The 12,901-nt window shown below is 39.1% G+C and overlaps 1 protein-coding gene across 8 annotated transcripts in view; it reads left to right on the plus strand.

Moving 5' to 3' along the window:
- Positions 1 to 12,901, plus strand: part of ITSN1 (intersectin 1) — a 236,394-nt gene that overhangs the window by 98,430 nt on the left and 125,063 nt on the right. For all 8 annotated transcript variants that reach the window (XM_035283062.3, XM_035283065.3, XM_035283063.3 and 5 more), the window contains exons 8-10: positions 1,876 to 1,976; positions 8,840 to 8,903; positions 12,523 to 12,660. In XM_035283062.3, coding sequence (XP_035138953.1) covers positions 1,876 to 1,976; positions 8,840 to 8,903; positions 12,523 to 12,660 — 303 coding nt within the window. The remainder of the gene's footprint in view (positions 1 to 1,875; positions 1,977 to 8,839; positions 8,904 to 12,522; positions 12,661 to 12,901) is intronic.

Here is a 12,901-nt window from a genome sequence, read left to right on the forward strand (position 1 = left end):
TGAGTCAAACTGAGTTATGTCTGATTTTAAGGCGTGTGTTCTTAACTATGCAAATTTTCTTTAAAAATCTTAATTTAATTAAGATTAAATAAACACAGGTATTTATTTGTGTTCCATTTAATTGAGGTTTTACTCTTAAGATGCTTGAATATGTATTGGACATCCACTTTCCCGGCACATCATTAGTCCTGTTCAGCCCCACACCTACCTGTGCAGTAGATAATGTCTCAAAATCATGCTTGAGGAAGCATACCCCGAGAAGCTCTAGTCCTCACCCATAGTTTACAGCTTACTGCATGGTGGACCTGAGATTTAAACCTGTATCATCTTACACTAAGTTCCTTTTTAAAAAAAATTCTCCCATACCATGTTCTAGTTCTGAGTTTACCATGACTTTGCAGAAGAGATTTTGAAATCTTGCCTTATTGATTTGTGAAATTAGAATGAATACATAGTCAGTATTAGCAAACACATTAGTGCAATTAAAACAACTGTTTTTTTTTTTTTTTTTTAGTTAGTAGTCACGTTTTTAATAACGTAGATTTCTAGCCAATTTTTGCAGTGCAGTATTGAACTTTTGGGTACATTGTAATGAGTTTTTAGTCTATTTAAATTCTCAGGAATTTGGCAGAAAACTCTGATGTGATAAGTGTAATCTGGAACAACTTCTGTGTGTAACACCCAACATTCCTGGCATGTAGGAGCTAGATAGTTAGCTTCTTGACAAATAGGCAGGAGTTGGAATCAGCAAAAATACTCGTTAGTTTAACATGAGAGAGTTGGTGCAGAAGTATCCACAGCAGAATAGATCATGGTAAGTATTTTTTTATTAAGAAATTCATAAGAATTGAAAAAAGGTGAATTTATGTAAGTACTTCTTGTTTGGGAGCTATTTCCTATTCTTGAACTGTATGTAATAGGTATAAGTGCCTAGATAACACAGCTAAGTAAGATTTTGCTTTTACATGTTTGAAATAGTTATTTTTGTTGAAATGAAAGGGAATTGCAAACGGAGCATTAGTTGTAATCTGTCCTGGAAGGGAAATGCCATTTTTACTGTCAGCTCAGCCGTTGTATTTAATTTAGACGTCAGAGGCTTAACAAGCCATTGGTACCAACGTGATATTTGTGTAGACAGTGGCGTCTGAGGAACTAATCACTAAGGAAGTGTAGACCCAGACTAACTAGTGGCAGGTGTGTCCTTGGGCCAGGTCAGGATTGTGGCACATTGGCAAGGAGAGATCAGTACTGGATCATAGTCTAGAAAGTGAAGCTCTGTCCATTACCACTCTGCTTATGTGTCCTGACCCTGGAAATGTTCTGCTCTCTCTCTCTGGGAAACTGTCCAATGGGTCAGAATTTAAACTTACCAAAATGGAGTAATTTCACTTTATTAAGAAATGGGTCCTGTATATTCATGTATAGAAAGTTCAACATTTTTAGAGAATTAGTACCTTTAAAGACAGTTACTGGTTTACTTTTAATATTGCTTTTTAACCAAAAAAGAAGTATTTTAGAAATTAGAATAGCCTGGATATGATTATATTGCCTCAGTTACAAGAGGTTTTTCATACTTTTATAGAACCTTTAAATTATTAAATTATATATACAACTTGAAACAGCCACTTGGTCTATTGTGTTTATCCATGATTCTGGAAAAATAATTACCTGTTTGAGAGAAATGTTCATGACCTTAAAAATGGGAAATACTCATGGCAAAAAAAAAAAAAATCGAAATAATGGCAATAAAATGAATAAAATGTTGAAGTTAGATATGGTTGTCTGGATAAGTTCTTAGTTTACTCTCTTTAGGAAACTTTACGAGACTACTCCTTATGGATAATCCTTTTTCTCTCCTTTTTCTTTTCCCCACAGTGTCCCTCCAGTGGCAGAATGGGCTGTTCCTCAGTCATCAAGACTTAAATATAGGCAGTTATTCAATAGTCATGACAAAACTATGAGTGGACACTTAACAGGTATTTACAAGTAAAAATTTGTGAAATATGATCTTTGTTTTCAGTGCAAACTGTTTCTAGATATTGGGTCATGGATATTTTCCAAATGTTTATGTGCTTATTACTTAGCAGTGTTTGCTTTTTCTTTTTTTCTTTTTTTTTGAGATGGAGTTTCGCTCTTGTTACCTAGGCTGGAGTGCAATGGCACGATCTCGGCTCACCGCAACCTCCACCTCCTGGGTTCAGGCAGTTCTCCTGCCTCAGCCTCCTGAGTAGCTGGTATTACAGGCACGTGCCACCGTGCCCAGCTAATTTTTTGTATTTTTAGTAGAGACGGGGTTTCACCATGTTGACCAGGATGGTCTCGATCTCTTGATCTCGTGATCCACCCGTCTCGGCCTCCCAAAGTGCTGGGATTACAGGCGTGAGCCACCGCGCCCGGCCGTTAGCAGTGTTTTCATTGTCTGTTATCTCGTGTCCTTATCCACTGATAGCTCCTTACATAGTTATATTGCTTTCTCATGCCCCATTGCTTTGTGGTAAAATGGAACGTAGACCAGGAATCTTCCTGTACACTGAAAGCTACTGATGCGCAAATCAGGGCACTAGCAAAGAAACACTTCTTTGAACAAAAACCAGCTTCAACTTCTGAAGTCCAGCATTGAACCTGATAAACTTGAAGCTGTGTGTTCACCACATCAGAGTTGGAGGCAGCAGGCAGGGGAAAAGCAGGTAGTTGGGAACATGGCTCTGTCACTGCCTAGTAGGGCTCACCACTTTGGATATTTCTTTATCTAGTAACTAGTAATATAAAAGGCCAGAATTAACTTAGACAATCTCAGTGGATTTTTTTAAAAGAAGAATGATTCTGTTATCTACATTGGAAGGGTAGACAGGCATTTTAGCATACCGTTCAAAATTTTTCTCATGAAGGGTTAAATACTTGTTAGAAAGTTATTAAGAAGGCTGAGGGTGGTAGCTTATGCCTGTAATCCCAGCACTTTGGGAGGCCAAGGTGGATGGAGAACCTGAGGTCAGGAGTTTGAGACCAGCCTGGCCAACATGGTGAAACCTCGTCTCTACAAAAAATACAAAAATTAGCTGGATGTGGTGGCAGGCGCCTGTAATTCCAGCTACTTGGGAGGCTGAGGCAGGAGAATCGCTTGAACCTAAGAGGTGGAGGTAGCGTGAGCCGAGATCACGCCACTGCACTCCAGCCTGGGCAACTGAGTGAGATTCCATCTTAAACAGACAAAAAGAAAGTTATAAAGAAAAGCATAACTTTAATAAAAGAAAATAGAGACCTCTGATACGAATATTAAATGTTAAAGGAAAAAACGAACTGCCATCTAACAATTATGAAAGGAAGGGAAAAAAATAGGTTTCCTGGGTGGTAGGTAGGGTGAGAGGAGGATTATAATCCAAAACACTTTTAAGAACTGATTCATACTATTTTTTTCTTGCTAAATCTTAAAATTGCAATTTTTATTTCCAAAAGAAAAAATATATCTTATATTTTAATATGCCAGAGTTGGATAAGCTTTTGAAGGTTTCTAATATAATCTTGAACCCTGGCCCCTTTAAGAATCTCAGCAGTCACCTCAAATAAGCATGTATTCAGCAGTTTGAATGGGTGAATAGTAAATACATACAGATTCTTGATGTTTCATACTTCCTCATAAAGCAGTAGCTGGCATTGTTATACATGGTATGAAAAACCAGCCTAGCTTATACAGACACTATTTTTTTTTTAATTTTTTTTTTTTTTTCGAGATGGAGTTTCACTCGTTGCCCAGGCTGGAGTACAATGGTGAAATCTTAGCTCACTGCAGCCTCCACCTCCCATGTTCAAGTGAGTCTCCTGCCCCAGCCTCCCAAGTAACTGGGATTACAGGCATGCACCACCATGCCTGGCTGATTTTGTGTTTTTAGTAGAGACAGGATTTCACCATGTTGATCAGGCTGGTCTCAAACTCCTAACCTCAGGTGATCCACCCACCTCAGCCTCCCAAAGTGCTGGGATTATAGGCATGAGCCATCATGCCTGGCCCACTAAAGGTATATTTAATAGTATATTTTTAAGTACTGTTTTACATGGTTCGTTTGACAAACCAGTGCTCCATACAAACCCAGAACATCACCAATGAATCTGAAAATATTTCTTGAAAACGTTGGTGTTTGCTGTGAGTTGATTAAAATAGTATTCAATTGAGACATTGATTGAGAAATTTTCTCTTTCTTGGTAGGATGTGTGTTTTATGAATGAAGTGCAGTATCTCCATTCCAAATATAATGACCCAGGCACTTGAACATTTAGAACTTTTAAATATCTGAGGCAGAAAGTAAAATTTGAAATATACTGGAAAGAAAGCAGATTTTGATATTGTTTAACATCTGCATACTTATTGCTACTTTGATCCAGCAAGAATTTAAGGTGGGAATTTTACTTTTGAACCAGACCTTTGTATAGTCATGTCAAGTAGAATAATTTATTATAGTAAATTGTAAAATGGGAATAAACAAAGGAAAATTAATTTATTTTCCCTTTATGTACTTAGGAATCAGTGTAAAGTATATTTTACACTAAATTAGACTGTTGATGAAAACAGCTGATTTGTTGAGGTGGATAGAACATAAAGGTCATTGTCTTGATCACAATTATACAGATAATTTTTTGAAGTCAGAATCCCCAGAGCAGTTCATTCAGCAGCAGGAGAAGCAAAATAGCAAGAAAGTTGAGAAAAGGTTTCAGTGTATAATGTGGCCCAAGTGAAATATATAATTTATATTTGTAATCTCTTGTTTTTCATCCTTCTTACTTTTTTTGTGTGTGTGGGTTTTTGTTTTCAAGAACTAAAAAGCACTTCTTTTCTTTCTTTTTTTGAGACAGAGACTTGCTATGTCACCCAGACTGGAGTGTTATGGTGTGATAGTAGCCCACTGTAGCCTTGAATGCCTGGCTCAAGCAATCCACTCACCCTAGCCTCCTGAGTAGCTGGGACTACAGACATGCATGCACCACCACACCTGGCTAATTTAAAAAAAAGAGAGATGGGATCTTGCTATGTTGTCCAGGCTGGTTTTGAACTCCTAATCTCAAGGAGTCCTGCCACCTTGGCCTCCCAAAGTGCTGGGATTACAGGCGCCCAGGCTGGAGTGCAGTGGCATGATCACGGTTCACTGCTGCCTTGACTTCCCAGGCTCGGGGATCCTCCCACTTCAGCCTCCCAAGTAGCTGGGACGACAGGCATGTGCCACCATGCCTAGTTAATTTTTTGTATTTTTTGTAGAAATGGGTTTTCGTCATGTTGCCGAGGCTGATCTTCAACTCCTGAGCTCAACTAATCTGCCCACCTCTGCCTCCCAGAGTGGTGGGATTATAGGTGTTAGCCACTACGCCTGGCTTTAGCAGTGGCACTGTTTACCTCACTGACTATCTGGGTTGATTTGGCTAATGCATCCTGTTGGACATCCTGTTGTTCCTTCACAGCTTGATAGGTATACTGTTGCATGCCCTTTAAAGACATAGCCTTATAAAATAGAGAAGGCTCATTCTTTAATTAAGGTTATGTAAGAAGCTCTAGAACTTTGGTAGTCCTGTTAATGCTACCCCCGTTCTCAAAGGGTATTTTATTGTTGCATTCTGAAACAATGAATATGCTATTTGGTAATTCATCTATTAATCAGAAGAACTAAGGTCTTAGTCATTGTTTCAAATAAAGCTCATTTCATGTTGTTAACTCTCTCCTTTCCAGCCATACTTCCCTGCCCAAACATGGATGCCAGAATTGGAGTTTGTGTTCTTGGGATTTCTGGTTTTATTCCCATGTTTCTTTATAAGCCAGTATTCCAAAACCAATAGCCCTTTATATACATAGGTTTTCACAGAAGTTCTGTGCACTCCAAGCTCAACTGTATGTTGCCCAGATGTGCTAAGATGCTACCTTAGCTGTTGCTGATCTGCTTTTAATATTTTGCAACGTGGATTTAGCACATATATAGACAAATATTAGAATTACAAGAGATAATTGTGATCTTTAGTGTGGGGATCAGCAAATGTTTTCTGTAAAGAACAGCACAATAAATATTTTAGGCTTGTAGATCATATGTTCTCTGCTGCAACTATTCAACTTTGCCATTGTAGCGTGACAACAGCCTTAAATGAATAGGTATAGCTGTTTTATTAAAACAAGGCAGTGGGCCAGATCTGGCCTAAGGGCTATAGTTTGCCAATCTCTGTTGTAGATTTCTTTATTTGATAGATGGAAGAACTTCATTTTAGAGAGCTAAAGTAGTTTTGTTAATGCCACATGCCATTAGGGAGTCAGGACTAGAATCCAAGTCTCCTGATATCCTGGTGTAGAGCTAGTTCTTCATATTTATTGTTAGGCTTTTTATGTGGAATAGATAAAGTATTACCTTCCTTTTTATATTGTTCCGGAGTAAGGGCAATTGTTACAAGTGTAAATTAAATCATCCACTAAAGCTTTGTTAATTCTACTTTGTTACCAACAGTGTAGCTACAATGTTACAGACTAAAGAAAGTGATTCCTGTGCTTTGCTCATTCCATTATACCACAGTTCTTTAGAATGTTCATATTAATTCAGTAGATTGTTTTTTATTCTTAGATGCTCCCAATACACACACGCTCACATCCACACACACATCCAGCAGGAACGTGTTCGTATTTTCACCAAAAGTTAGAATGCTCACTATTTATAGTAGTAGCCTTAATTGAAAACTACCTGAATGCTTGCCAACAGTAGACTGAACAGGCCAGGCATGGTGGCTCAGGCCTGTAATCCCAGCACTTTGGGAGGCCAAGATGGGTAGATCACTTGAGGTCAGGAGTTGGAGACCAGCCTGGCCAACATGGGGAAACCCCATCTCTGCTGGAAAAAAAAAAAGAAATACAAAAATTAGCCGGTAATGGTGGTGCATGCCTGTAGTCCCAGCTACACAGGAGGCTGAGACAGGAGAATCACTTGAACCCAGGTGGTGGCAGTTGCAGTGGGCCAAGATGGCACCACTATACTCCAACCTGGATGACAGAGCGAGACTCCATCTCAAACAAACAAACAAACAAACAACAACAAAAAAAAAACAAAAAGAAAAGAAAACAGTAGAATGGACAATAAATTGGGATGTAATGACACAGTGATATACGACATAGCAGTGAAGATTAATGTTCTACAACAATGCATGAAAATATGTTGAGCAAGATAAGCCAGGTAGAACAGCAGACAGACTATCGAGGTAGAAGTTAGGCTACCTTGGTGGTAGGTGATACTAAAAGAGATGCAAAGAGGGGTATCTGGGATGTGATTATATTTTCTTTCATGACCTCCATAGTGTTTGAGTGTTTTCAATTTGGAAAATTAATTCAGCTGTGTGCATGTGCACATGTATGTATCCACATGTATCTATTCATATGTGTGGTTTTCTGCCAGGATTTTATATGTAAATAAAAGTTATACTATTGTCAGTAATGTTACCTGCCATTGGAGCACCTTTCATTTGCTAACATGGTGCTAAGCTCACTGCCCCAATGGATCATACACCGGCATATCTGAAATGAGCAAACTGGGTTCCAGACTACCTTCCCCAGGCACTTAGCAGTCTAGACTAAGCCAGGACTGGAGCCCACAGCTCATTGGTTCCCTAATCTCTACTGCTGGCCATGCAAAAACACTTCCACTTTTTTGTTTTTTGATGAGGTGACATTTGAAAAATGAAATAGCAGAAAGCAGAAGCGTATACACCAGAATCTTCCCAACAAAATTGCCACAGATTCCACTCCTCTGTCCATCAGTCTTCCTGGGACCACACCCTGAGAGGCAGTGCTGAAGAGGAACACATATTTATCTCTCCCTCCCTGACACTAGTTTATTTAAACAGAATCTCCTACTGTGCTTTTGTCTGATATCAAAGGCCACTTTAATACCAGAAGTGAAGATGTTTATGATTATTATGAGAGCTTATTTTGAGAGAAGAGTTGAAATTCCAGAAATTCTCTTTTTTTTCTCCTTGGCTAACATAGGAAATGTGTTTTTGTTGTTGTTGTTGTTTTTAATTGAGATAGTGTCTCACTCTTGCCCAGGATGGTGTGCAGTGGCATCTCAGCTCACTGCAGCCTCTGCCTCTGGGGCACAAGTGATCCTCCTACCTCAGCCTCCCGAGTAGCTGCTACCACAGGCTCACGTCAGCTAATTTTTTGCATTTTTGGTGGAGATGGGGTTTTGCCATCTGGTCTTCAAGTCCTGAGCTCAAGTGATCTGCCTGCCTGAGCCTCCCAAAGCCCAGCGTTACAGGCGTGAGCAACCACACCCGGCTGGAAATGTGTTCTAATCCTGGGTATTAGCCATTTGTGCAATCTTTTTTTTTTTCTCTTTAAGTCTAGTGAAACTATTTCCCAGAGAGCTCTTTGAGGTCCCTTCCTCCTCTAAGATTCTCTGAATCTTCCCTGAATTTGCCTGAGGTTGAGCAGGATGGAGGCAGCAGGTCATAGCAGTGGCAGAAGATGTTAAACTTAAAGAGAATAAGTTTCAACTTTGTAAATAAAGCCCAATACAAATAGAGATGATGATCTGGACGAAAGGTCAGGTTATATTTGAAACTCCAAATCTTTCACAGTCATTCTTTATCAAACATCCATTTAACAAAAATGTATTGAGTATGTGTCAGATGCTGTACTCTGTGTTTCTCCCCTTTCTTTGGGGTTTAACTTCCATTTTACAAAGCCCTTTTGGTAATAGCAAATGTTATTGAAAGCACTGTGATTGCATGAGGTCGTGTAGTAGTCCATACAGGCAGAACCCTGGTCCTTCTGCACAGTGAGCATTTGCTGACTCATCTGTATGTCCTTTTCCTGGTTCCTGTTTAGGTCCCCAAGCAAGAACTATTCTTATGCAATCAAGTTTACCACAGGCTCAGCTGGCTTCAATATGGTAAGGAATGAAAAAGTTCTTTGGTTTGGATAAAGTGGAAACTTACTTAGATTGGTGTGGCCTCATGGGTTTTTAGATTAATACCTTTTTTTTATGGGGGAATATGTAGAATTTGCCTAATTTTCAATGAGTTGTAATGATTGCCTCTTTTATAATACTATTTCCCCTCTCGACTTTTGAAAAATACAAAAGCAGATTAACAAATTCTGAGGAAGTGATAGTACAACTTAACAATTCTCAACTCGTAACCAATCTTGCCTCTCCCTTCTTTCTTTGATAATCTTAAGCCAAATCTTCTGCAAATATATCAGCTTGTATCTTCCAAAGAGAGGGATTTTCTCTTTTTTAAATTTTTTATTTATATATGTATTTTTGAGATGGAATCCCACTTTTTCACCCAGGCTGGAGTGCAGTGGCACCATCTCGGCTCACTGCAACCTCCACCTCCAAGGTTCAAGCTATTCTCCTGCCGCAGCCTCCTTAGTAGCTGGGATTACAGGCATGCACCACCACGCCTGATTAAATTTTATATTTTCGGTAGAGATGGGGTTTTGCCATGTTGGCCAGGGTGGTCTTGAACTCCTGACCTCCGCCTGCCTCAGCCTCCCAAAGTGCTAGGATTGCAGGTGTGAGCCACCATGCCTGACTGATTTTCTTTTTAGCATAGCCATAATACCAATAGCTCACCTAAATTATTTAGTAGTCATCCTTATCATTAAATTAATCAGGTAATGTTCAGATTTCTTAGGTTGCCTCAAAATGTTTTTATAGTTTATTTGTTCATATCAGGACTGAAAAAAGCCTATACTTTGCAATACTTGATTGTTCCATCTTTTATGTCTCCTTTCATTTATAAATTTCCTCTTGTTCTCCGCTTCTTTTCCCAAGTCTGCCTTGCCACTCCCCCCTCCCAAAAAAACCTCCATTAAAAACAAACCAGATCATTCATCCTGTAGTTTCTTAATGGCTTAACTTCTGAAGATTACATTGCTGTGGGATTATCTGATTTGTTTCTATATTTCCTGTAAATTTGTAATTAGATTTAGAGCAAAGTTTCTCAACCCCAGCACCATGGACATTTTGGGCCCGATAAATCTTTGTTGGTTGGGGGATCTCCTGTAGCATCTCCAGCCACAGCTCACCAGATGCTAGATGCCAGTGGCATGAGCTCTGCACCCAGCATGACAATCAGAAATGTCTCCAGACTTTGACAGATGTCCCTTGGGGTACAAAATCATCCCTGGTTGAGAACTGTGGATCAGATTTGATTTTGTTTTGTTTTTGACAAGACTGTGCCAGAAAGGTCTCTGTGTACTTTCTGCAAGAGGCACATAATGTCTCTATTGTGTAGTGATATTGAATAGCTATCGATGAGCATTGCCTTGGTCCTACAGGCTTCCTTACATTTAAACGTTAACAAGAATGGTTTCTTAAGAAGTGTGCATCTTATAGCTATGTGTTGGTGATTGCCCCTGGAAAATAAACCTTGTCTACAATGCTCACTGTGAAGTTCATCACTTTTTTGCAGGACACATTGATATGGTTGTTTCACAAATGATCAAGCTCTAATGCAGTTCCCTTTTGTATGAAAGAACTTGCCTTTGGTGGCAGACCAGACCAATTAATAAATATCTTATATCTCTGACACACACAGACCTTTTTAAATCTGGGTATTGAACAGTATTCTAGGGCCCTCTGAAATAGAAACTTGAGATCTAACATTAATGGAGGTTGGTTGACAATTTATTAGGTTCTTCTCATAATACCAGATTATATTGAAATGTTTATTTTGAATTTCTCATTTATAACTTACCTCCTTTGAGAAAAACACTTGAGTCTTCTCCTGTTATAATGTTATATTCTGCTTCTACACACTTAAAAAGTTTTTTTTTTTTTGAGACAGAGTCTCACTCTGTCACCAGGCTGGAGTGCAGTGGCATGATCTCAGCTCACTACACCTCTGCCTCCCAGGTTCAAGCTATTCTCCTGCCTCAGCCTCCTGAGTAGCTGAGACTATAGGTGTGCACCACCACATCCAGCTAATTTTTGTATTTTTAGTAGAGATGGTGTTGGCTAGGATGGTCTTGATCTCTTGACCTCGTGATCCTCCTGCCTCAGCTTCCCAAAGTGCTAGGATTACAATTAAATGCTTATAATCCTAATTTAGGCAAGTGTGGTGAAGAACAAGTAAGAATTTCAGCCACCTTTTATCTGGTTTACCTAGGACTGGCTAACGGTGGGATACATTCAGGAACAGAGAATAAGGAGAAGTGGGCAGGGGTTTCATTTTATTTCATTTGCATTTCTTTTCTTTTTAAAAATGGGTGTCTGGCATCTGGGAAGGGCAAAACCAGAGGAATTTGCTACAAAGAGACGTGGACTTGTAGGTAGAGTGGACACTAGTTGTGTATGTTGTGGTTCGTGTTTGTCAGAACTCTCGGAATTATACCCTAGAAAGTGTGCATGCTACTTGATGGAAATTATAACAATAAAAAAAGTTTATAGCACCTAAAGAAATTTCAGAATTAAGAAGGTTTCTTAATTGTTGGCATTGGCAAAGCCAGTTTCCCATTGGATTTGTTCTGTTGACATTTTAGGGAACGGGTGTGTTGTCACGTATCTTCTTTTGATTGTCTAGAAATTGTTAATTAAAATCACATTCTTGGACTTGCTAGGAAAATGTTTATTATAATTAGCTACTTGGGCAAGTTCATTATGAAGAATGATGGAAATTGAATCCTGAGATTGAGGAAGAGGAAACACTTTGACTCTGTGGCTGGAGTTCATTAAGATCCACCCTGTAGGCCTAGATTAATGGGTGACCAGCTACGCCCAGTGGGCTGAATCTGGCCTTCATCTGTTTTTGTGAAGGAAGTTTTTATTGTACAAACAGCCATGCCCATTCATTTACATGTTTTCTATGGCTGCTTTCCTGCCAAAATGACAGAATTCAGTATGATAGAGATTGTATGTCTTATAAACCATAAAATATTTACTGACCCTTTACTGCTAGTTTGTCATTTCCTGGTCTAGAGCTGAGCATTTAACAACATATAGAACTTGGGTGTGGTGGCTCATGCCTATAATCCCAGCGATTTGATAGGTTCACTTGAGGCCAGGAGATAAAGAACAGCTTGGGCAACACAATGAGACCTCCATCTCTACAAAATATTTAAAAATTAGCTAGGCATGGTGGCATACCCCTTGTGATCTCACTATTTAGGAGGCTGAGGCAGGAGGATCACTTAAGCCCAGAGTTTAAGGCTGCAGTGAACTATGATTATGTCACTGCACATCAGCCTGGGTAACAGAGTGAGAGCTCATCTCTTAAAAAAGACACATGGAACATGAGTGTGCTATATTTTAAAAGGACTTGCAAAGGTTGAGAAAAAGTATCATTATAATCATAGCATTTGTTGAATGAGGAACACTGTTCCAACTACGTGTAATTTTATCTTTGCAACAGTATGAAATAGGTACTATTTTGATAAACTGATGGACAGAGAGACTCAGTTGGCCTGTGGTCAGAATATGAAAACAGAACTTTTAGATCACTCATGAATAGTAAAAAGCATGAATTTTCATGAAAACGGATTACAATGAACTTCTTGTTGAATAGGAATCTTTCTGACATTGATCAAGATGGAAAACTTACAGCAGAAGAATTTATCCTGGCTATGCACCTCATTGATGTAGCTATGTCTGGCCAACCACTGCCACCCGTCCTGCCTCCAGAATACATTCCACCTTCCTTTAGGTAAGGAACATTGGCTCTAATAAGAACTTGTGTGCAAAGTATATGAATTCCAAACTTGGCTTGACTATGTGTCTTATCTGATTTTCATCCCTGACAAGGAAACTAAATATCTATGAATTCCAGAGACTCTTATCTAGGTCTGTGTTAATCTTGGGCCCATCCTGTTCTTCATAGTACTTGTATATTAGTGAAACAGTGAAACAAAACATCAATTTTGTATCAGCCTGTATCATCAATGCTT

Source organism: Callithrix jacchus, chromosome 21 (genome assembly GCF_049354715.1).
Source record: "Callithrix jacchus isolate 240 chromosome 21, calJac240_pri, whole genome shotgun sequence".
NCBI classification, from domain to species: domain Eukaryota; kingdom Metazoa; phylum Chordata; class Mammalia; order Primates; family Cebidae; genus Callithrix; species Callithrix jacchus.